The sequence below is a fragment of the Carassius auratus genome, chromosome 22 (genome assembly GCF_003368295.1).
Source record: "Carassius auratus strain Wakin chromosome 22, ASM336829v1, whole genome shotgun sequence".
In the NCBI taxonomy this organism is placed as follows: domain Eukaryota; kingdom Metazoa; phylum Chordata; class Actinopteri; order Cypriniformes; family Cyprinidae; genus Carassius; species Carassius auratus.
The window spans coordinates 18596730-18619472 of NC_039264.1; the positions used below are offsets into that span (position 1 = coordinate 18596730).

The 22743-nt window shown below is 38.1% G+C and overlaps 1 protein-coding gene across 1 annotated transcript; it reads left to right on the forward strand.

The window, feature by feature from the left end:
- The first annotated feature begins 775 nt into the window (after nucleotides 1-775).
- LOC113039895 (abnormal spindle-like microcephaly-associated protein homolog) lies at nucleotides 776-22543 on the forward strand. Its single transcript, XM_026198050.1, has 30 exons — nucleotides 776-1155; nucleotides 1953-2096; nucleotides 4646-6086; nucleotides 6233-6301; nucleotides 6422-6523; nucleotides 6605-6751; nucleotides 6912-7148; nucleotides 7825-7892; nucleotides 7999-8140; nucleotides 8294-8424; nucleotides 8526-8701; nucleotides 8870-9015; nucleotides 9106-9191; nucleotides 9340-9552; nucleotides 10047-10251; nucleotides 10374-10516; nucleotides 10640-10768; nucleotides 10861-11055; nucleotides 11164-14520; nucleotides 14651-14800; nucleotides 14975-15141; nucleotides 15429-15588; nucleotides 16324-16533; nucleotides 17209-17358; nucleotides 17587-17778; nucleotides 20999-21191; nucleotides 21277-21431; nucleotides 21559-21735; nucleotides 21857-22029; nucleotides 22121-22543. Exons 1-30 carry the CDS (start codon nucleotides 865-867, stop codon nucleotides 22221-22223), a joined length of 9252 nt encoding a protein of 3083 aa, XP_026053835.1. The 5' UTR covers nucleotides 776-864; the 3' UTR covers nucleotides 22224-22543.
- The last annotated feature ends 200 nt before the right edge of the window (nucleotides 22544-22743 follow it).

Sequence of the window (22743 nt, forward strand, 5' to 3'; positions counted from 1 at the left end):
TAATTCTCCACACAATTCTCTATTATTTTGTTTTCGTATATTCTTTTGTTTCCCCTCAATGTGTATTATTTTTTTAATGAGGATTAAAATAAAAATGGATTCATTAAACAGAAAAATATAGATTATTTTTGTCCATGTTGGACTATAATGAAAAGCAGAGCAAAAACAAGAACATAATAAATAGGAAATTCCTATAATAATGATGATCTTGCAATTCTAGTTTACTTTTAAAAAGCAAATAAATATAACATACGCATTTTATAAGGTGCTAATACAAGAAATCATAATTTCCCAAATGATAATATTATATGCAATTACTATAATGATAGTCATAACAATAGTAGAATTATTATTAATAATTTAAAACCGCCTTGAGTTATTTCAGAACTACTAAATAGTAAGCATAAACCTTGGCATTACATATGAATATACGAATATATCTCCAGTTTTTGTATATTAAACCCCTCAAAACAAACTGCAATTCTACCACCTTCCTTTCTGATTTGTAGCAACAACAAAAAAAATCACATCGCTATATATGTAAAACTAACTGTAACCGAAATTACATCCATGCAACACAGCAACAGTATCCAAACAAACAACTTTCAACGTGCATGAAGCGGCTTCCTGCTTTGTGGGCGTGTCTAAAGAGTTTTAAAGGAATCATAGAACTTTGATTGGTTTGCCTTCGCTTTACTCTCCAGTGATTGGACAATTCTACCAGCTACAACGAGCTGATTGGCCGCCTGGGCTGTACTCAAATTCAAACGTTCGAAAACGCACTCTGGTTTTGAACCACGGTGTGACTCACATCATTAACATGTGGATGTTCTGAACAGTCGTTCATTTAGATGAGTTAAAAACATGTCTTGTAAAGTCGCAAAAGCGGATTTTTTGGAGTTTAGTCCAACATTTGATTCTCATTGTAATCGCGATAAGCCGGGCAAGGAAAACAACACTTCAGTTCCTGTGCTGAGTTTACTTCAGTTCTCATCGTCTCCTTTCGTGTCATTTGGGACGATCAAGTTGGGAGCATCAAAATCTTTGCCTTTACGAATCGAAAATCCCACTGAGGATGCAACGACGACCGTCATTGTGGAAAAAATTGCAGCATCCAAAGGCTTTTCTGTGGATCACACGTCTTTTACAATACAAGTAAGAGTAAACAAGAAGCTGTGTGTCTAAACCTAGTGATGCTTTCCAGCTTAGCCTGAAGACAATCTATTCATGTGGTTAAAAAAGGTGCATATAGCATTCATGTTTAAGGAAAATAACTATCATACTATGCTATGGGAATGAGACATGTTTATTATTGTGTAGCTACATTGAATAGGGTTTATTCAGATTACAGAATGTACACATACAAAAAGCTATTTTGCAATATGGAAAGAAATAACTCACCAAGAAATTAATATTGTTATTAATTATATGACTCAGTCACATTAAATAAGAGTCTGCTGAAACAATATGATTTTTTGTCTTAAATTTAATTATTATTTAAATGCCCTCCAACATAGCTTTGTGCTGTCTAAATATGGGCATGTGCAGAATTAGTGCCTTGTATTAATTTATAAAACACATGAGAAGCAACAAGATTGAGCATAGTATGTCAAACCAGATGTGACACTTCTTGACAAAGGTTAAACTTGTGCTGAGAAGATTAATAATTTGGTGTAAAAAAGAGAAAAAAGACCACAAATGTAACCATGGAATATTGTTCATGAGTTGAATTATGCTGCTTTTTGTCTTTTTTTTTTAAAAGCTTGACAGCTCAGACAGTCCCTATTAACTTTCATAATATGGAAAAGTTGAGCTGCATGAACATTCTGCTAAATATGTAATTTTGAGCTCCACTGAAGAAAGTCGTATGTTTTTGAGCTGCACTGAAGAAAGTTGTAAGTTTGGACTGGCTAGAGGGAAAGTTACTTAAAAGTGCATTCTCTATGTTTTAGCCTGAAGGCAACTTTATTTTAACTGTCACTTGGACACCGGTGGAAGAAGGCGGGGTTCGAGAACTCCTCAGCTTTGTTGCAAATGGAATTGTCAAACACCAGGCAATTTTGCTCGGGAAAGCAGAGGCGAAAAAGAAGAAAAAGGTAATCTCTCTCTCTATCTGCCTCTGGATGTTTTATTTTTATTTTTCAATTCACGGAGAGAATGGGATAAAGGTACCTATTAAACTATTAGACATTTTTAGTGCACAAGATATTGGTTTCAGAATGAGCATTTCAATTAAGATAGACATCATTAAATGCAAAAAGTCTGGCTGTGCTTACATTTTTACACCCCTGTTCCCAAATCATGTTTTATTAATTTTTTTTGTTTGTTTATTTATACATTTTAGTTGATTTTATTTTATTTGAAGGCACAGTCAATAGTAATAATAAAAAAAAACAGAACACTTAAAATCAAGCTGCAAGGCATTCAATTCTTTTCTATTCTATTCAGTGAAGTTTCACACAACCTAGACTAGTCCTTGTTCAACTAAGTAACACATAAGTAATTAAAAAAAATCAAATGAAAAACAAACCTATAAAACATTTCATTCATTGGGATGAACACAGAAACTAGCCTCATTATGAAGTCTCTTATTAAATGAATGAACTTAATTATATTCTCTTAAAGCTGGAATTCACTACCCGATTTTGCCCCAAATCACTGATTTACAGTCAGTAGAAGTTGATGGCAGTTGGTAAAGGTCAGAGCCAGTCTGCAGATTTTATATGACGGATTTAATAGAAAATGTGTAGTGTATGATGTTTGATTTCATCCAGTCAGAGGAGATCAAACAGGATTGATATTTTTAGCTGACTTGAAATTGTTTTTATTTATCATGCATCTCCTAGCAACAATGTGCACATTTCTATGTGAGTGTTGTGTGTGATGCCCAGTCGTTTTGTGTATGATGCCCAGTTTTCCTTCTGACTATATACAAAGATGGTAAGGGCATGAATCCTGGTGTTTTAAAAATCGGTTCAAATTTAAAGAGTCCTGTAGTTTATTCCAGCATTTAGTGGCTTTTTTTAATTTATTTATTTTGGACTGATACAATTTTCTGATAGCTCCTTTGTATGGATGACATGTCTCTTTCATTTTGGGGCATAAATTATAGTTATGTCTAGATTTTGTCATATAAAAGTTGTGGAAATTAGTTATTAATTATTTCATAAAGATTTGTGAAAAAACGACAACAATCATTAGTCTGTTTATTAAGTGACTTAATATACTTAATCTTATTACATAGATCTTCAATGTGGAAGAGCTTGAGAGGGATACTGCACCCCAAAATGAACATTTTGTCATTAATAACTAGCTGCATTTACATGGACTCTACTAATCCGATCGTAATAGGACTAGAAGCACAATCAGAATAAAAAAAAAAAAAGTCACTTGTAAACACGTCAATTGGATTTAATTGGCCAGATCCAACTAAAATTTCGATCGGATTGTAAGGGGTGGTTTATTCCTTTTATAATCTGATTGAGAGAACATGTAAACACTTGATCAGATTGAAAAGTGAAATTGGAAAGTATCGGATTCGTCAATCAGAATGAATTCATTTCGATGGAAGCATAAAGTGTCCATGGAAATGCACTTACTTACCCCCATGTCAGTCCAAACCCATAAAAGCTTTGTCCGTCTTTGGATCACAATTTAAGATATTTTGGATAAAAAAACAGGAGACTTACACTGTGGTTACACTGGTTACGCTGTGACGGTCTATTAAAGTAGGAAAATAATTGTCAGAATAGTCCATCTGCCATCAGTGGTTCAACTGTGACGTTATGAAGCGACAAGAACTATTTTGTATGTGGAAAAAAAACCAACAACTTTATTCAACAATTCGTCTCCTCTGTGTCTCCACATCACCGTAGGGCCATTTTGGAGAATATCCCCTGAACGCAAGCACTGTATGCTATTCTGTGTCAGCCGTGACATAAGGATACATTTTCTATGCGTATTTATGCTTTTATTTGAACAAAAACAGCAAATCCGTGCAGCGTGGCTGACATAATAGAGCATATGCTGTTTGCGTCCAGCAGATGTTCTCTAAAATAGCACTACGGTGATGCGGAGAGATAGAGAGGAGACAAATTTTTAAATAAAGTTGCAATTTTGTGTTTTCTTCACATACAAAAAGTATTGACGTTGCTTCATAACGTTAAGGTTGAACCATTGATGGCAGATGGACTATTCTGATGATGTCTTTCATACTTTTCTGGACCTTGACAGTGTAAGTTACCAGGCAGTTAATAGGTCACAAGCCACCCGGTTTTCATCCAAAATATCTTAAATTGTGTTCCAAAAATGAATAAAGCTTTACAGGTTTGGAATGACATGGGGGTAAGTTATTAATGAAAATTTTCATTTTAGAGTGTAGTATCTCTTTAAAGACCGCCACACAGTGTGAACACATGGATACGCGTATCACAGCATGCAATGATCTTATTGACTTTGTTACTAAATAGCTCCTGTAAGTTCAATCACATCAGTTGCTTAAGACATCAAGTAAGATCACAACATTTTAATTTAAATTTTTTTTTAATAATCTGAGCTCAGAAATGGTAGTGTGCTTAATGAGTACATGAGCTTAGGCATGCTTACCCTATGTGTTTTAGTATAATGTATAAATCTTGATTTGCAGAAAACCTTATGGGATTCAATTAAATCCAAGAAGGGTGTCCCGGCACCCTCAAAAGAGAGGAAAGAGTCTTCAATGCCAATGAAGTCTTCAAATAAGACATTTCATGTCTCACGCCAGTCGCTGTACAGAAAAGAGAGAAAATCCAACCCACTGTCGCCATTAAACCAAGAATGGTCTGCCAAAGGGTCCAATGCCATTAGGATGAATGCACCATACTCCACTCCTGAGATGTCAAAGCCAGTTTTTGTGACTGAAAAGTTTGATGATATGCATTTGCAAAAGAACTCGCCAGTGGTCGTCTTAGTACCAGCAGAGAGATTTTTGGATACACCTGGTAACCAGGCTATGCCTTTTTCACGTAAAGCCGAGTGCAAAGAAATCACAAGGGTTTTGAATAAAACACTCTCTCCTGCAAGCACCCCAGAGAGGTTTGGAAATCAGTTGTCTTTGTGCCTTCAGAGTCCACTTCCTGTGATTGGACAATTTGCACAAGATCAAAGTCGTGAGCCAGAGAAACCTTCTTTGTCTTTAAAAGGCACTCTGGATGTTACAGGATCAGATCTGTCACGTGCGATGAGTCCTCCTAATGCTTGCTCAAGCTTTGATTTTTCGGATTCTCTCGAGTCTGAAAAAACGGATCCTGAAAGAACATTTCATGCGACAGCAGTCATTTCACCACCAGTTGAAGTCGCTCACCCAAGGATGACTTTCTGTGTGAAACCCAACAAAGTCATAAGCGTTGAATCAAATCATGATGCATGTAGGCTCAAGGCGTTACCTTTTAGCACCACCACAGTGACCAAGTTGAGCAAAGTGGGTGATGCCCTTGTTCCCGATGGCCCCAAGAAGTTTCCTGTGAATTCTACCACAGTGACCAAAGGCAAACCAGAAGCCTCTGTTGAGAGTCCAGGCTTGCGTAAGAAGAAAACCTCCAGACGCAGGCTCTTGCAGAAGACCTTGGAGCTCTCAGAAGCTAGTGATGCAGAATCAAACACAAGTTCTCCTGACAGTGCTTTACCTATCATCAGCTCTGATTCAAGTCCAGATGTGGCACTAGAGTCCAAATGTTCTGTAACTTCAATGCGGGTTACAAAAGAGAAGCCAACCTCAAAGTTACCCCCTCCTGAACAGCTTTTGTCCTCTATATCTCCCATTCGACCTCAAGTTTTGACCACGGTTAGTAGCAGTCCATCAAGTGGTCTGGAGTTGGCATCTGGTAATTTGGTCTTTGACAAAGTGCAATCAGGTCTTTATCAAGACCAGTTTCCTGTGCAAAGCAGTCAAAAGAGAAAGAGTGATGAGTGTTTGAGAGGTCAGTCAGAAGACGAAACAAACATCCAAGCAAAAAAGTGCCGTGCACCAGCACATGCGACAGAGAGACCAAGCAATGAAAGAACATTCACTTCAAGGTCCACATCTGGACAGCAACACAAAGCTATAGGTAAGTCAAGTGTAATCATTGTGAATGTCATACTAAAAATCTAGTATGCATTATCAAATACACACTGGTATACTTTATTTGAGAGATTTAGTCCAAAATATCTCAATAATTTGGACATTGTTTTTCCAATTTCCTTTTTCCTAAAGCTCCACCAAGCTCAAGAAAGTTCACAAAACCTCCACCAAAGAAATCCTCTCTAAAAACGACTCAAAAAGGTAAGAATACATTGTGTTCCTTCTTTTTAGAATGGCATGTCTTAAAATAAGCTTTGAATAACGTGTACTACAAGTTTAGTATTACCAAGAATCTCATTGAAATGTATTTCCCTCATATAGATGGCTGGTCTGTGAAGTCACTGAGCAGCTCGAGTCGAAAGCCTGCAAGGATCGTGGCTGTAGCACAGGCCAAACTGACCTTTATGAAGCCGTCACAGACTGGTATGTTTTTATGTCTTGCTTCTTATCTCATTTGTTGTATTTTAAATGGCGTAACTTGCTTATAATGTACAATCCTGACAGCCATACCAAGGCATCCTCTGCCATTTGCTGCAAAGAACATGTTTTATGATGAGCGATGGATTGAGAAGCAGGAGCGGGGCTTCACCTGGTGGATGAATTATGTTCTCACTCCTGATGATTTCAAAGTTGCTACTCAAGTTACCGAAGGTTGGTGCTTTTGTTTTCCTTCACGTAAGATTTTGAATCGTTTGCTTTTTAAATGGATAGTTCACCCAAAAATCAAAATGTGTTGTTTATTTGCTTACCCCCAAGGCATCCAAGATGTAGCATTCTTGTAACATCTTTCTTTATTTGATTGTCTTCTTAGTGAATGCCTTATCATTAACTATGGGGAACGAAAAATTCAATATACCTAAAGCACCAACCAAAGAAGAGATGTCTTTTAGAACCTACACAGCCCGTCAACGGATAAACCGCCTTCGGCGAGCAGCTTGCAAGCTTTTTACGTCAGACACCATGGTGAAGGCCATCCAGAAACTGGAGCTGGAAGTAGAAGCCAAGAGACTCCTTGTGCGAAAGGACCGACATCTCTGGAAAGACATAGGTATAAGATGCATCATACAATACGATATATGGTATCATTGTGAATTATGCTTGAATGACATGGGAGATCTCTTTATACAACAAATTTTTTATTGTAATGTTTTCAAGAAGTGCCTTATGCTAAGCAAGGCTGCGTTTATTTGATCCAAAATACAGGGTTGTTGCGAAATAGTATTATAATTAAAATATTTTTACTTTAATATCTTTTAAAATGTAATTTATTCCGTAATTCAGCGCTGAATTTTCAGCATCACTACTCCAGATGATCCTTTAGAAATCATTCTAATATGCTGATTTAGTGCTAAAGAAGCATGTTTTATCATCAACGGTTGTCCTGCTTAATATTTCTGTGGAAACCATGATAAGGTTATTTTTTTAGAATTCATTGATGAATAAAAAAAATCTTTAAACATTACAAATGTCATTACTGTCAATGTTTATCAATTGAATCTGTCCATCTTGAATAATACTATTAATTAAAAATTAAATGTCACTTAAATTTTAGATTAAATAAAAATAATAATAAAATACTATTAAATTAAAAAACAATCATACTACTAAAAACACTCTTTACTATGCTAAATATTTGAAGTATATGTTTTAATGGGCAGTTTTTCAATAAGCCTCTTAAGGCGAATCCTTTTCTGATTTCTCACCTTTTATTGTTCATTTCTCAGGTGAGCGTCAGAAAGTTCTCAACTGGCTGATATCATACAATCCACTTTGGCTGCGAATCGGACTTGAGGTAGTCATTTTTCTTTGTGGATGCATAATGTTCATTTGTTGCTGAAAATATAACATTACATTATGATTTCATGTATGACATCTCTCTTACCCATTCCTTTTTTCAGACAATCTATGGAGAGCTAATATCACTTGAAAGCAACAGTGATGTCATGGGACTGGCCATGTTTATTCTTGGACGTCTCCTGTGGAACCCAGACTTAGCTGCTGAGTTCAGACACCCCAAAGTGCTCAATTTGTACAGAGATGGTAATTGAATTAGATTTTAGTTTAATGTTATTTAGAAATATTTCTTTTTTTTTTTTTCATAGTGTTTATTATTAATATTATTTCATCTTCTTACTTTTGCAAACAGTGCGTCTGCTACAACAGGTTCTTAATTTTTTCACTTTTACTCACCAGGGCACGAAGAGGCGCTCTCTCGCTTCACTCTAAAGAAACTAATCCTGCTGGTCTGCTTTCTGGATAAAGCCAAAGAGTCCAGACTGATCGAACATGATCCATGTTTGTTCTGCATGGATGCTGAATTTAAGGTGTGTGCATCTATGTATATAGATACTAACTAGAAAAAGGCATTTAAAACACAATAAGGAATTTCACAGTAGTGCACTTTTCTGTATTTCCTTCCTTATAGTCAAGCAAAGATCTGTTACTGGCATTTTCTCGGGACTTCCTCAGCGGTGAAGGCATTTTGTCACGGCACCTCAGCCACTTGGGCCTAGCTGTATCCCACGTTCAGACCCCTCTGGATGAGTTCAACTTTGCTGTGAAGAATCTTGCTGTTGATTTGAGATGTGGAATCCGTTTGGTGTATGTCTGATTTGAAAAATATTTAGTTTTTGCATACTTATTGTCCATGCGTCATATTGAAATATCATTGCTGTTGTTACTCAAGCCAATATTTAAATTTGGAATTTAAAAAGCCTCCAAAATTCCATTATATACATCTTCGTCAAATGTTTCTATATTCATCTTCAGACGGGTCATGGAGCTCTTCACACTGGACTGGACTTTGTCTCGAAATCTGCGGATACCCGCTATTAGCCGCTTACAGAAAGTGCACAATGTTGATGTTGCACTACAAGTTCTGAAAAACAAAGGTGTTGACCTTAAAGATGAGCATGGTAAGATTCATGATTGTAAATAAATAGCAGTGTCTTCATAATTTGGGGGAAATAAAACCTTGCTCTGAATTTGCCTCCTTTGTTTTGAAGGAGTGACCATTGACTCCAGAGACATTGTGGATGGACACAGGGAAAAGACCCTAAACCTTCTGTGGAAAATCATATTTGCCTTCCAGGTAACATCTAGTGCTGAATAACATATCTTTCATTCCCCTTTCTTGGATAAATAATTAGTTTGTCTGTTGCCAATTTTTATCTTCCAATATTGTATTTGTGACCTTTTAAACATTGACCTTACATTCTGATGTATTTGAATTTTCATAGGTGGAAGTGCTACTTGATGAGAATCAGCTCAAAGAGGAAATCAGTTTCCTCAGGAAAACATGGAGAACTAAACAGAAGCTGGCCTCAGTAATGGGTAACCGTGGGGTTGCAGTGACAAAGATGAAGTCAAGACAAGCATTTGAACATCCAAGCCAAAAAGTGACACTGCTCATGGACTGGGTTAATGCTGTTTGTGAGTTCTACAACATAAAGGTGAGTAACAATAAAGAAATAGTTTGCTCGTTTATTCACTCTGCAGAGTTGATAATACCGTATTTTCCTGACTATAATTCACAATTTTTTTCATAGTTTGGCTGGTCCTGCGACTTATAGTCAGGTGCGACTTATTTATCAAAATTAATTTGACATGAACCAAGAGAAATTAAACAAGAGAAAACATTACCTACCGTCTACAGCCACGAGAGGGCGCTCTATGCTGCTCAGTGCTCCTGTAACCTACCCATGAAAACATAGAGCGCCCTCTCGCGGCTGGAGATGGTAATTTTTTCTCTTGGTTCTAAATGAATTCGACTTATAGTCCAGTGTGACTTGTATATGTTTTTTTCCTCGTCATGACGTATTTTTGGACTGATGCGACTTATACTTAGTTGCGACTTATAGTCCGAAAAATACGGTACATGGATTTTTAAATAAGGTACCCTGCATTGAATCCTTCTCTGAACAACATTTCTCCATTATTTTTCCAGGCTGAAAATTTCACGGTGTCATTCTCAGATGGCCGTATCCTGTGCTACCTCATTCATCATTACCATCCTGGTCATCTCCCTGCAGAAGAGATTCAACAGAGAACGACGCAGACCGTTGAATGTGGCAATCGTGGCAGAGTTGAGCTCAATAACTCCTCGACTGACTCAGACTGCTCTTTTGAAAATTTGCCCACAATTCAATCTGGTACTTTGAGTAAATTATAACTATTATTATAATTTTTTAATGAAGATTAGGCATTCCTATAATAGTGTGGCAACTTATACAATTTAACAATGTAAATGTTTGCTTTTTTGCCTTGGGTTCAGAATCCCCGTCAGTGGACTTCAAAGAGCTACTTGAGAAAGAGAGAAGTAACTTCCAGTTGGTGAACACCGCCGTGTCTTATCTTGGAGGGGTGCCTTCTATGATAAATCCAGAAGATATGTCCAACACTATCCCAAATGAAAAGGTCAAAATGATTGTAATACCATTCCACATTTTAGGGATAGCAAAAATCTGAGGATGTTAACGTATGTATACATTTTAACGTATATTTAATGCGTATTGATAAATTGTGTCTTTTTTAATTCAGGTTGTCACATGCTACCTCTCCTTCCTCTGTGCCCGTCTTTTGGATCTCCGCAATGAAACAAAAGCAGCCCGGGTCATCCAGGGTGCATGGCGGAGATACAAGCTACAGAAGAACATCGAGCTTATTCAGGTAACGGTAGAGTTATTCTACTTTTAATCTGCTTAGATCCATGCTGTGCTTAGATTTTTTTGTCTTATATTGAATATGCTCTGCACGCACAGCAAAGGAACCTGGCTGCCACTAAAATTCAAGCCCTTGTGCGGAAGTTCATCTTGAGAAGAAGAATGATCCGACAGAATAAAGCAGCCATCATGATCCAAACATTCTGGAGAGGATACCTTGCACGGGAAAAATTGAGAGTGCTGAAAAAAGAGAAACGGTTTGCTCTTCAAAATGCAGCTGCAACTGTAATTCAGGTATATTCAGAATTAAGAAATTATGTAATAGTTAGACAATTAATAGATAAATTATAGATATATCTCTATATGGCTAATCTTAATTAGAATGTTCTTGTCCTCCCACAGAAAACATACAAAGCTTGGAGGATTCAAAATCTCCTAAAGAAAAACTGTGGTGCTTCTGTAATCCAAGCAGCTTTCCGGAAGTGGCATGCAAAGAAATTGCTTGAAAGAAATGCTGCTGCCTCGGTGGCTCAGCGCCACCAAGCTGCATGTCTGATTCAAACTGCTTTCAAGCGGTTTATTGCTCAAAGGCACTATTTACATTTAAAAAGATCGGCCATTGTCCTGCAACAGAGATACAGAGCAAAAGTACTTGGAGAGAAATTACAACAAGAGTATATGGCTCTTAAACTCGCTTCATTGACAATTCAAGCAATTTGGCGAGGACGAGCTGAGAGGAAAAAAATAAGTAAACTCCACAGATTTGCCGTAATCATTCAGACCAACTACCGTAGATATGCAGCACAGACACGGTTTTTGGAAATGAAACAGGCTGCCGTATTCATTCAAAGAAAATACAGAGCCTTCAGAGATGGACGGAGGGTCTATGCAGAATACACTGAAATTAAAAGAGCGACCATTGTGCTACAAAGTGCTTATCGTGGCAATAGAGCAAGACAAGAACTGCAGAAGAAAAACAAAGCAGCAACTTTGATTCAGTCTGTCATAAGAGCACATAGGTGCCGTCAGAAGTTTTTAGCTCTAAAACATGCTGCTATTGTCATTCAGCAACGCCATCGGGCTTTGGCATTTGGACTGTTGGAAAGAAACCATTATGTCAATTTAAGGCAGGCAACTATAACTCTACAAGCCATATATCGGGGTTCCAAAGTGAAGCAAAATCTTAGACAAAAGCATCAAGCTGCTACCATCATTCAAGCTCAATTCCGAATGCATAAGGTACGTGTTGCCTTTATTGCTGCAAAGTGCGCAGCTATCATAATACAGCAGCAATACAGAGCCTACAGAGTTGGCAAATGCATACAAGCTACTTACCTGCAAACGAAAAATGCCTCTGTAGTCATTCAGTCAGCATTTAGGGGAATGAGAGTTCGCAACTACTTAAGAAAATCTCACCAAGCTGCGACAGTGATTCAGGCTCATTTCCGTGGACATTCCCAACTCAAGAAGTACCAAAGACAACAGTGGGCCGTATCCATTTTACAGCAGCGATTCAGGGCAATGATGACTAGAAATGCTGTTATGAAGAGAGATGCAGCCATGAAAACAGCAGCCATATGTATCCAGTCAGCTTTCCGTGGAATGATGGTGAGAAAGCAGATTTCAGAAAAGCACAATTCTGCAAAAATTATCCAGAAGACATATAGAGCATACAAGCAACGCCGTGATTACCTTGCTCTCAGAAATGCCACTATTCGTGTTCAGCAACAGTATAGAGCAATTGTAAGTGCAAGGCAGCAACGTAAAAGGTTTTGCTCCTTGAGAGCAGCTGCCATCACTTTGCAGTCTATGTACCGAGGGATGAGGGTAAGGAAAGAGTTTGAAAGAAAGCATAAAGCGGCCACTGTGATTCAGGCAATGTACAAAATGTACAGAACTCGAGTGCCATTCCAAGCTATGAAACTGGCTGCATTGGTCATACAGAGGAAATACAGGCGCCATCTACTGAGAAAAGAGGCAAGAGAGAACTTTTTGGAGCTACGGCGTAGTGCAATTGCAATTCAGGCAATTTACAGAGGGAACCGTACACGCCGGGACATTGCTAGAATGAATTTTGCAGCCAGAGTCATTCAACGGAAGTACCTTGCCTACAAACAGAGAAAGTGCTTCTTGTCCATCAGAGCTGCTGTTGAATGCTGTCAGCGACAGTATCGATCCCTTTTGGTTGCAAGGCGTGATCGGAGAGATTATTTTGCTAAACGCCGAGCTGTTGTTGCAATCCAAGCAACTTTCAGAGGAATGCAGGTCCGGCGACAGATCCGAAGAGAGCACGAAGCTGCAACAATCATTCAGTCCCATGTGAGAAAACACATTCTCAAGTTGCGCTTCCAGCGACTTCGGCGGGCAGTCTGTACTGTTCAGCAGCGATTCAGAGCTAACAAAATTATGAAACGAGAGATGGCGGCACTGCAGGAACAGAAGAGTGCTGCCTTGATTCTGCAAGCAGCCTATCGTGGCATGAAGTCCAGACAGACTTTGAAGCAAATGCGCCAGGCCGCCACCATCTTTCAGGCAACTTTCAGAGCTTATAGTGCTCGCAAACGGTATTTAGCCATGAGACACGCTGCCATTGTCATTCAGCAAAGATACCGTGCCACAAAAGTAGCGAAACGGCAAAGAAACCATTTTCTTGAAATGTGCCAAAGTGCACTTGTTGTTCAGGCATATTATAGAGGGCTTAAAGTTCGAAGGAAACTACTACAACAGCGTCAAGCAGCTGTCTTGATTCAGTCTCGTTTTAGGAGACACAAAGAGATGGTTAAGTACCAGGCCATAAGGTTGTCAGCTATCATTATCCAGAAACATTACAGGTCATACACCCAGGCTAGAGCAGATCGTGAGAAATATCTACAATTAAGAAAGTCAGCCATGGTCATTCAAGCAGCTTTTAGAGGACACTCTCTAAGGAGACAATTGGCTGAAAAGCAAAAAGCATCCATCATCATACAGGCTGCTTTCCGGATGTACCAGCAGAGGTCAACATTTAAGAGAAAGCGCTGGGCAGCCATGATTCTCCAACAAAGATTTAGAGCCCTGAAACTCAGAGATGAGCAGATGTGTAGATACCTGCTGGTAAGAAATGCTGCAGTATGCCTGCAGAAGTCTTTCAGAGGGATGAAGGGGAGAAAACTGGCCAGACGGACGAAAGCCGCAAGAACCATCCAGTCCTACCTAAAGATGGCTGTCCAACGACAGTGTTTCTTGAAAGAAAAGGCTGCAGCAATCAAGATTCAGTCTGCGTACAGGGGCCATTGTGCCAGAGTTCAGCATGCCAGGATGCAAGCAAGTGCAACACTCATCCAAAAGTGGTACAGATCATGTAAACTGGCCCATAAAGATCGAAATGGTTTTGTTGCTCTTAAGCAAGCTACAATTACGTTGCAATCTGCATTGCGCGGAATGCTAGTGAGGAGGCATGCAAAAAGAAGGCAGGCTGCAATAAAGATTCAGTCTGTTATGCGCATGCATGTCCACCGCAAGCGCTACGTGTTGCTCCGCTCAAGTGTCCTGAAGTTGCAAGCTCATTACAGAATGTTTGTGGACCGGAGAAGATACAGCAGGTTGCAAGGTGCAACTGTTACTCTCCAAAGGCATTACAGAGCTCATAGGGCAGCAGTGGAGCAGAGGAGCAGTTATCTGAAGATGCTCCAGAACATAAAAATCCTTCAGGCCAGAGTGCGTGGACACATTGAGTACAGAAGATTTCAGAGATTGCGTGCAAGTGCCATCACAATTCAGGTATGCAACTGACTATACTTGTATTTTGTCTTGTCAATTGTTTTATCCTGTATCACTTTGGGAATTCAACAGAAGTGAGTAGGAGGTTTAACTGGAAAGGCAAAACTTGTTCTTTTTAACCCTCAAACAGACACATTATCGGGGGATGATTGAAAGATGCAGGTTTCAGCATCTCAGGGAATCTGTTTTGGTCATACAGAAGCATTACAGAGCTTTTCGCCTCTGCCAGAGAGAGCGTGCACAGTTTCTTCAACTGCAGAAGTCAGCTGTTGTGATACAAGTAAGCATTTAAAAACTCTAAAATTACAATTGATCTAAACTTTTAAAAACTGCTTCTCTTTCTGTTTATTGTAGGATACACTTTTGGGTTTCTGCTGATGATCCCATTTTAGATTTTTGGATTTAAGTCTGTATATTTGATTTTCACATTTGGTTTATCTTTGGTTTACCTCAGAGAGCATTTCGGGCTTATCAAGAAAGACAACATGCTGTGCGAGCACAAGCTGCCCGGAAAATTCAGGCCTGGTTCCGAGGACGAATAGCTAGACGAAACTACATTTTAAAACAAGCTGCTGTTGCAACCATTAGTCGATGTATTCAAGCAAAACGGCAACGGTCAAGGTAACAAATACAGGATGTTTTATTATTCTGTAGGGCTGTACAATTAATCGAATTTCTAATCACGATTACAATTATGGATGCCACAATTGCGTTACCTCAAAGCTTTACGGCATGCAGTTACATCTATAAATACTAATAAAGTACTAAATAGTAATCATAATTAATAATCGCAATGACCATTTCAATTACGATTTTTGTCATGATCGTGCAGTCCTATTATTCTCTTCTGCTTCTAAATTGTCACATGCAGTCACAACATAACATGACCATTTGTCCTCCACTCCAAGATTTCTAGCAGTCCAGCACAGTGTCCGAGTCATTCAGAAAAGATGGAGGGAAACCCTAATCGCCAGAAAACAGCATGCGGACTTCCTGAGGTTTAGAAAGTCTGTTCTATACATTCAGGCATTGTGGAGAGGTCAAAGAGTGAGAGATTCCATTCAAAAGGTACTTGTTTTTTTTTTTTTTTGTGTGAATCAATATTTATTATAAAGGAATTGCTAATATAATACTGTCTGTAAGTAGTAGTCGTGTTTGACTTGTGATACTGACACAGTTGTGTGGAAGCAGCAATACACTAAAGCAAAGTTTACAATTGCTGTTTTAGAAATGTGCTGTCAACTGACATTAGCATATTCCATGAGTGAAAGTACTGAATAATAAAAATAGGAGATTACTGAGATATAGTTGGTGATGAAAAGAAAGGATTGAGTGCACTTTTGGGGAACTTGTCTTTGAAATGGCACACTGTTTTGTCAGCATTTTGTATAAATTCTGGTAAGCAAAATAGACTTTGTACAGTGCTGACATTGCTCTGTAAATACACACTGTCTAATGGAAGTTTGTTATTTGCAGATAAAATCATTTCAGGGAAACCGTTATCAAAGTCCATTCATTTATACAGAAACTTATGACATTATCCTGTGTAATTTGCTTATATTGCCAAGTACTTATTTTGGTCTCTTGGGTGATTTTTAAAATATTTGGGTTGATTGTATTGGGCTACATACAAAACTTTTTTTTTACTTACAAAGAACTGCTGAAGCTATAGAAACAATCCTATTATTCACAAAGAACTGCTGAAGCAACTACAGAAAAAATTCATTTTATTCACAAATGTATTTTGACACAAATTTTGTTTAGGAACTTGTCACTAAGCCTTCAGTCTATTCTTTTTCACAGCAAATAACAGCTGCTGTGAAGATACAGTCAGCTTTCAGATGCTTTAGCCAAAGACGTCGATACCGCCAACAGAGAGATGCTGCCATAACTCTACAGCGCCATTTCCGATTTTTACGGCTGGCCAGAATTAAAGAAGAAAATCTAAGACAACGACACAATGCCGCGGTCTGTCTTCAGGCTATGTGGCGTGGTTGGCTTGCGAGACAACAGGCAAGGTTTCTTTATATCTATGAGTAATGGTGTCATTGACTTGCACATGTAATTGGTTATTTAAAGGATTGGTTCAATTGCAGAATAAAAATTTATATCATTTTACTCACCTTTCACTTGTTCCAAATCTGTGCGAGTTAATTGCTTCTTTTAAACACAAATGAAAATATTGGTATTCAAACAATTGATCAGCACCATTGACTTCCATAGTAGAATAAAAAATACTAAGGAAGTCAGTGGTGCTGATCAATTGTTTGGGTACCAACATTTTTCAAAATATTTTTTTGTGTTCAACATAACAAAGAAACTCACACAGATTTGGAACAAATGAAGGGTGAGTATATGGTGACAGAATTTTAAATGAGAACCGCTGTGTATGACGTCACACCGACAGGCATCTGAGATCAGCTCAATTTGAGGAAGGGAAAATGATTTAATGAGACTGGCTGGATCTTTATCATTATAGTGTGGTTGTGTACACACACTGCCAACACACACATCAGTTCAAACAACTTGTAAAAGTGCATGTCACATACAGTGAACCCTTCTAAGTAATCGTTTAGCAACCAACTAGTTTGAAAAGTTTACTCGATGCCCATCCATGATTCTTGAGTCAACTGATTCTGGACTGAATATGGTAAAAGTTAAATGTGTATTAACCTGTTCCCTTTATAGGTAAAAGAAATGGCTTGTGCTAAGAGACGCCACCGTTTCACAGCTGCTGTTTACCATCATCTCTGCGCAATAAGGATTCAGAGAGCTGTGCGAGCACACTGGATACTTATATCCGCCAAGAGGAAGATCTCTTCAGTCCTATACATCCAGGTACATTTAATCATCAAAATAAAATAATTGTATTGTTACAATGTTGGTTATACATGTAAATAAAAAGGTGTACTTTCTATCTGTTAACCTGCATTGAGATGCGTTGGATGATAAATAAATGGGAATATCTTGGTTGCAGATAACAGAAACGGTACACTGTTGACAGTTCAGGGCTTTTGTGAAACATTTCAGTGTACATTTCTCTCTTTCTTTGCTCCACTTTTCTAGCAATGTTTTAGGGCAAAGCTGCAAAGAAAGAGATATCTTAAAGACAGAGAACACATCATCAAGACGCAGAGGGCAGTGAGAACTTGGTTACATCATCGCAACAAAGCTGCTGCTACTATCCAGCATGCATTTAGGAAGTTCCTTCTGAGACGCCGCAAGGAGAGGATACAACGTGGAATAATAAAAGCGCAGGTATGGTGTCTTAAATGAACTTATTAAAAAAAATATTTAAAAATTAAGATTTTGTCATTAATCACTTACCCCCATGTCGTTCCAAATCTGTAAAAGCTCAGTTAGTCTTTGGAACACAATTTAAGATATTTTGGATGGCAATCTATGGGACAGTTTCAAGCCTCCTGGTTTCCAAGTATGTTTCCCTCTCAAGGTCAAGAAACGTATGAAAAGTCCATCTGCCATCAGTGGTTCAACCATAACATTATGAAGCAACGAGAATACCTTTTGTAAGTGAAGAAAACAAAAATAACGAAATTTATTCGACCATTCCTTTGTCAACAGTCTCCTCAGTGTCACTCCATATCACCGTATGCTCTTCTGTATCAGCCGTACCACAAGGATGCACTGTTTTTACGTGTATTTAGTAGTGCTGTGCAAAAAATCAAATACGATTTTCATGCGCATCTTGTCAGTAAAGGCATTCCTGTGATTAGTAGTATATATCCAGCATGTGCGTCAGGGCCGTGCAGACACCTTTGGAGGGGCAGGTGCTCAAAGTATAAAAGTGGCACATGGAACAAGACTTATTAATAACGCGGTTCAAAATGGCAATACAGCAATATATATTTTGATGCATTCCTTGCCGATTTGCGTATTGATATGGATGATTATGTATTGATACGGCAGCAAATGCTGTGATGCAGTTTTGAAAAAGAAAAAGATTAGAAGAGGCAATTTTAAGTTTAAAAGTAAAAAAATAAATATTATTTCCACCTAATAATAACTCTGGGATTAGAAACTGAAATGTCTTAAATTGTCCCAACCTGATGGCTTTTTCTTCTCTGTTCCACAGAATAATTAAGAACAGCTGTTATAGTAAAAACTACAGAAAACACTCTACATTTTCCTCTTTCTCACCAGCCTCTGTCTCCTGGCTTGCTTACCTGCTCTTTCTGTCACTTGTGCCTCTACATTTGCCTCTTTTTCTTCCTCTATCTCCATCTCCTCATCTGATCTATTACTTTCCAGTCTCTGTCCATCTAGGATCAAGGCACAATCTACTATTTCATCATCAATCTATTATTTTAACCATCACTACTACTCTTGCACCTAATCAATAAGTCCACCTTAAATATTGATACAAAACAACAAACAACTGAGTCATGCTATGAAAGCACTGTATAACTTATATAGGCTTATGTATTATTTATTTTTCCTTTTTATTCAAAACAATTCCAAACATGATTAATATATCAGGAAATATCTCGATTCTCAAACGTGTAAGTAAACGCGTTTTGCACCTTTATAGATTGTTATTTGATCAATAAATGGAAAGGTAGTGTAATCTATTAACTACACATAAAACCCCGACTTTTTACTTAAGTGCCATATCATGCCTTAAAATATTTTTAATACGACTGAATTTGCATTTAATGTAAATTTTAATAACAATATTGTAAGTTACTTATTTTAACACTTTCATTTTACAGAGAGTAAAGAACATTTACATTATCAAATAACATTTTCATTCAGTTTAGCCAGAGTTCAGGAACTCTCAAAAACTCCCATTAAAATCACTGAAGCACGTTATATTACATTATGCACATCAGGATTTTTTTTAGTTTTTTCTCTCTCTCTCTCTGAAGAAAGAATTCGCTAAATAATTCAGTCAGCGAGCAAGTGAACAAAAACAGCGCGTTTCATGATGACTCTTCTGCACGTCTCTGATTGGCCATTGCATTCGCACAACAGAACCGTTGATTGGTTATCATGAAGTGTTGTACGAACGTCTCTGGCTCAGCGCCAGCCAGCGAACACAGATTTGAATTTAGCAGCTGATGCTGTGCACTGAACGATCTAATCACAACAGTGTGATTTATATCAAATATATAAAAAAATATTATTCTGCTGGGTTTTTTTTTGGTCGTTTGGAAGCTGCATTTAAAATCAACTTGGCTCAGAAATCTTTGAATGGGCATGACGCCTCTGCCCTCGATGCCTGTGAAACGTTTCTCCCTTAAACAGCACGCTAACGTTACTCTACACTACAGGCTACACACCGCAATATAAACAACATATCTGCATGTTCTCACATCACTCTTGTAAAATAATAATAAGTAAATAAATATCAAAATCACTTCGCTGAGAATGAAACACCACTTACCAGCTTCCGCGGTGTTGAAAATATCCTCTGACAATTAAAAAATGCGCGTGACGAATCGTCCTGGTCGGATGAGGAGGTCGTCGTCGTCAGGTCAAAGGTCATCATGTTGGTCATCTTATTGACGGCTAAATTATTATTCAAAATTTTACTAATATTTAGATTGGGCATGAGCAGGCATTCACAAAAGGAAACGTTATGACAAAAACGTGCTTTGACAAAAGGGCACCAAAGGGCAAAGGGGCAGGTGCTCAAGCACCCAACGCCCCCCCCCCTCTGCACGTGCTTGATGTGCGTTCAGATGAGGATTGCCAGGTTTTCAAAACAAAACCTGCCCAATTAATTCTCAAAACTAGCCCAATCACGTTTCGTTCCGGGTGATAAAATAAAGAAATTTTTGGCGGGGTTCCCATGGTAAAATGTACATTTTAGAGGCTAAACATCACGTTATTTGTATTTGGGTCGCTTCGACCTGCGGACATGAAAAACAACCACAGACTTGGCAACACTGGTTGGCCTTTACTACACACAGCCGTAGTTCACTGACAATCTACTCAAAATTTACACAAAAAAGGCGATTCTTTGTCGATTTTGAAGTGATTTTGTCTAGCTTGTCGATAGACTACGGCTCTGTGTAGTAAATGCTGCTCCACCTGAACCAGTGTTGCCATGTCCGTGGGTTGAAGCGACCCCCATTTTGATTTGAAAGAAAACAGCACATCTTTGTGGCACGGCTAATACAGAAGAGCATACGGTGATATGGAGAGACAGAGGAGGCTGATGACAAAGGAATTGTTTTCATCCAAAATATCTTATATTGTGTTCCGAAGACAAACAAAGCTTTAACAGGTTTGCAATGACACTGGTTTAAGTGATAATGACACAATTTGCATTTTGGGGTGGAGTATCCCTTTAACGTATACATATACATGTATTTTACTCCATATTTACTGGATTGTTATTTTTTATTTATTATTTTTTTGCCGACGTAAGTGTTAATGTAGGTGTTGGACGTGTTTTATATTTTGGGTTAACAACTATTAATTGGAATTTTTATAATGTGATTAATTGTTTAAGGCGCTCTGGAGGGGTCATCGTTCAAGAACACATCATGACACAAGCAAAGTCATCTCCATGAGGCGCCGTCTCAGGGAAGTAAATCGAGGGGTGAAGGAAGAGGACAAGCTGTGTAACAAGACTACAACAGCACTGAGCTACCTGCTTGGACTTCAAAATTATGCGTACATTCTTGCAGCCTTGAAACATTTGGGTAAGACCTAGTTTTTAAAGGTTGGAGGCTGGCTGATTCATAAAATGATAGCTAACGTTATTTTTTTTTTTTATCATGGTTAAAGAAACCGCCACAAGACTTTCTCCAGAGTGCTGTGAACGTCTTGTTGAAAGTGGAGCAACACACACCATCTTCACTCTGATAAGGAGCTGCAACAGAAGTGTGCCTTCAATGGAGATCATCACATTATCCATCCAAGTTCTTCTCAACTTATCAAAGGTATGTCGGCTCACAATTAAGGAATTAGGTTTGTTAGTCACAAATTTGTATGGAATCACTTAATATGCCAATTTAAGTGATTGCATTTAACCTTGCTGATTTTTCCTTTTTTCAATATATTTTTCAGTACAACAGAACCATTGATGCAGTTTATGATGTAGACAACTCTGTAGAAACCCTCCTGGATCTTCTGCAGATCTACCGGGAGAAGGCCGGAGATAAGGTTGCAGAAAAAGGTGGCAGCATCTTTACCAAGGCTTGTTTTCTCTTGGTCCTCTTAGTCCAGGATGAAAGGAGAGCAATGGTGGGTGTTTAGCTTTATGCAATTGGGCAAAAATACATTTTCTTCAATACTGCTTGTATTGAACCTGTAGCAATTTTAATGTCATGAAAGCAATTCATTTTCAAATGTCCTGTTCAAACAGGAGATTCGAAAACTTCCAAAGGTTTCGGATCGCATTCGCAGCATCTGCCGACTTACGCTTCGAAAGTGCAAGATGGATGCTGAGAGAAACAAAGTCAAGCAGAAAATGAACACCTCTCTCAATGGAAGCTTCCTCCTCCAAGCCACACCTCGAAAATCAAAACCTGTGGCCAGGTATGCAATTATCTACTGTCAATAAAACATTTTTCCATAGTCTGTGTTGTAAGGAAGACACTGATACCTTCAACCTTCTGAATTCCCTCAGGTTTGCTCCCGACTGGGTTCTACGGCGTGACAAGTTGAAGGACATCGTGGATCCTCTTCGGGCCATTCAGATGCTGGCTAACGCTCTGGCTATTGTGCCTTGAAAATATTGTGGCAAGGAAAAGTCTATAAACCTTTGCACTGCCAAAGTGTTGCTCAGAACTGTGCTCCTTTGTAAATATTGTTTATATTTGTACTTTGTATATTTTTAATACTTTGTTTTATCAAAATGTTGTGGGTGACTTTTTATTGGAGCATATTGGGGTCTGTGCTAAAAGATGACCTGTTGGCTCTAAGATTCTGTAAATACAAATGCAGGTTGGAATTGATTTATTTTAAAGTGATTGAATTGAATATTAAAAAGAACCACAGCTTCTGTTCTGGTTAAAAAAAAAGTTATTAAATGAAATAACACTTAAAACAACATGAGTGAGCTATTGTGTAATTTTTTTTTTTTTTATAAAACATTCCTTGTACATTTATTAATGTTCAAGTTGATGTGTTGTAAGCTGGAGAACAAAACTTTTTCCAAATCATTTATTTGGTTTATTTCAGCAGAATATACTAAAATGTTACATGGTAATATCTAAATTCACCAACATGCCTTCTTAAGCAAACTTTGAT

Excerpts from the sequence above, each read along its gene's own strand:
- LOC113039895 (XM_026198050.1), top strand. The coding sequence starts at position 865 with ATGTCTTGTAAAGTCGCAAAAGCGGATTTTTTGGAGTTTAGTCCAACA. Across the intron at positions 1,156-1,952 it reads ACACGTCTTTTACAATACAA|CCTGAAGGCAACTTTATTTT; the intron begins GTAAGAGTAAAC and ends TCTATGTTTTAG. Across the intron at positions 9,192-9,339 it reads AAATCATATTTGCCTTCCAG|GTGGAAGTGCTACTTGATGA; the intron begins GTAACATCTAGT and ends GAATTTTCATAG.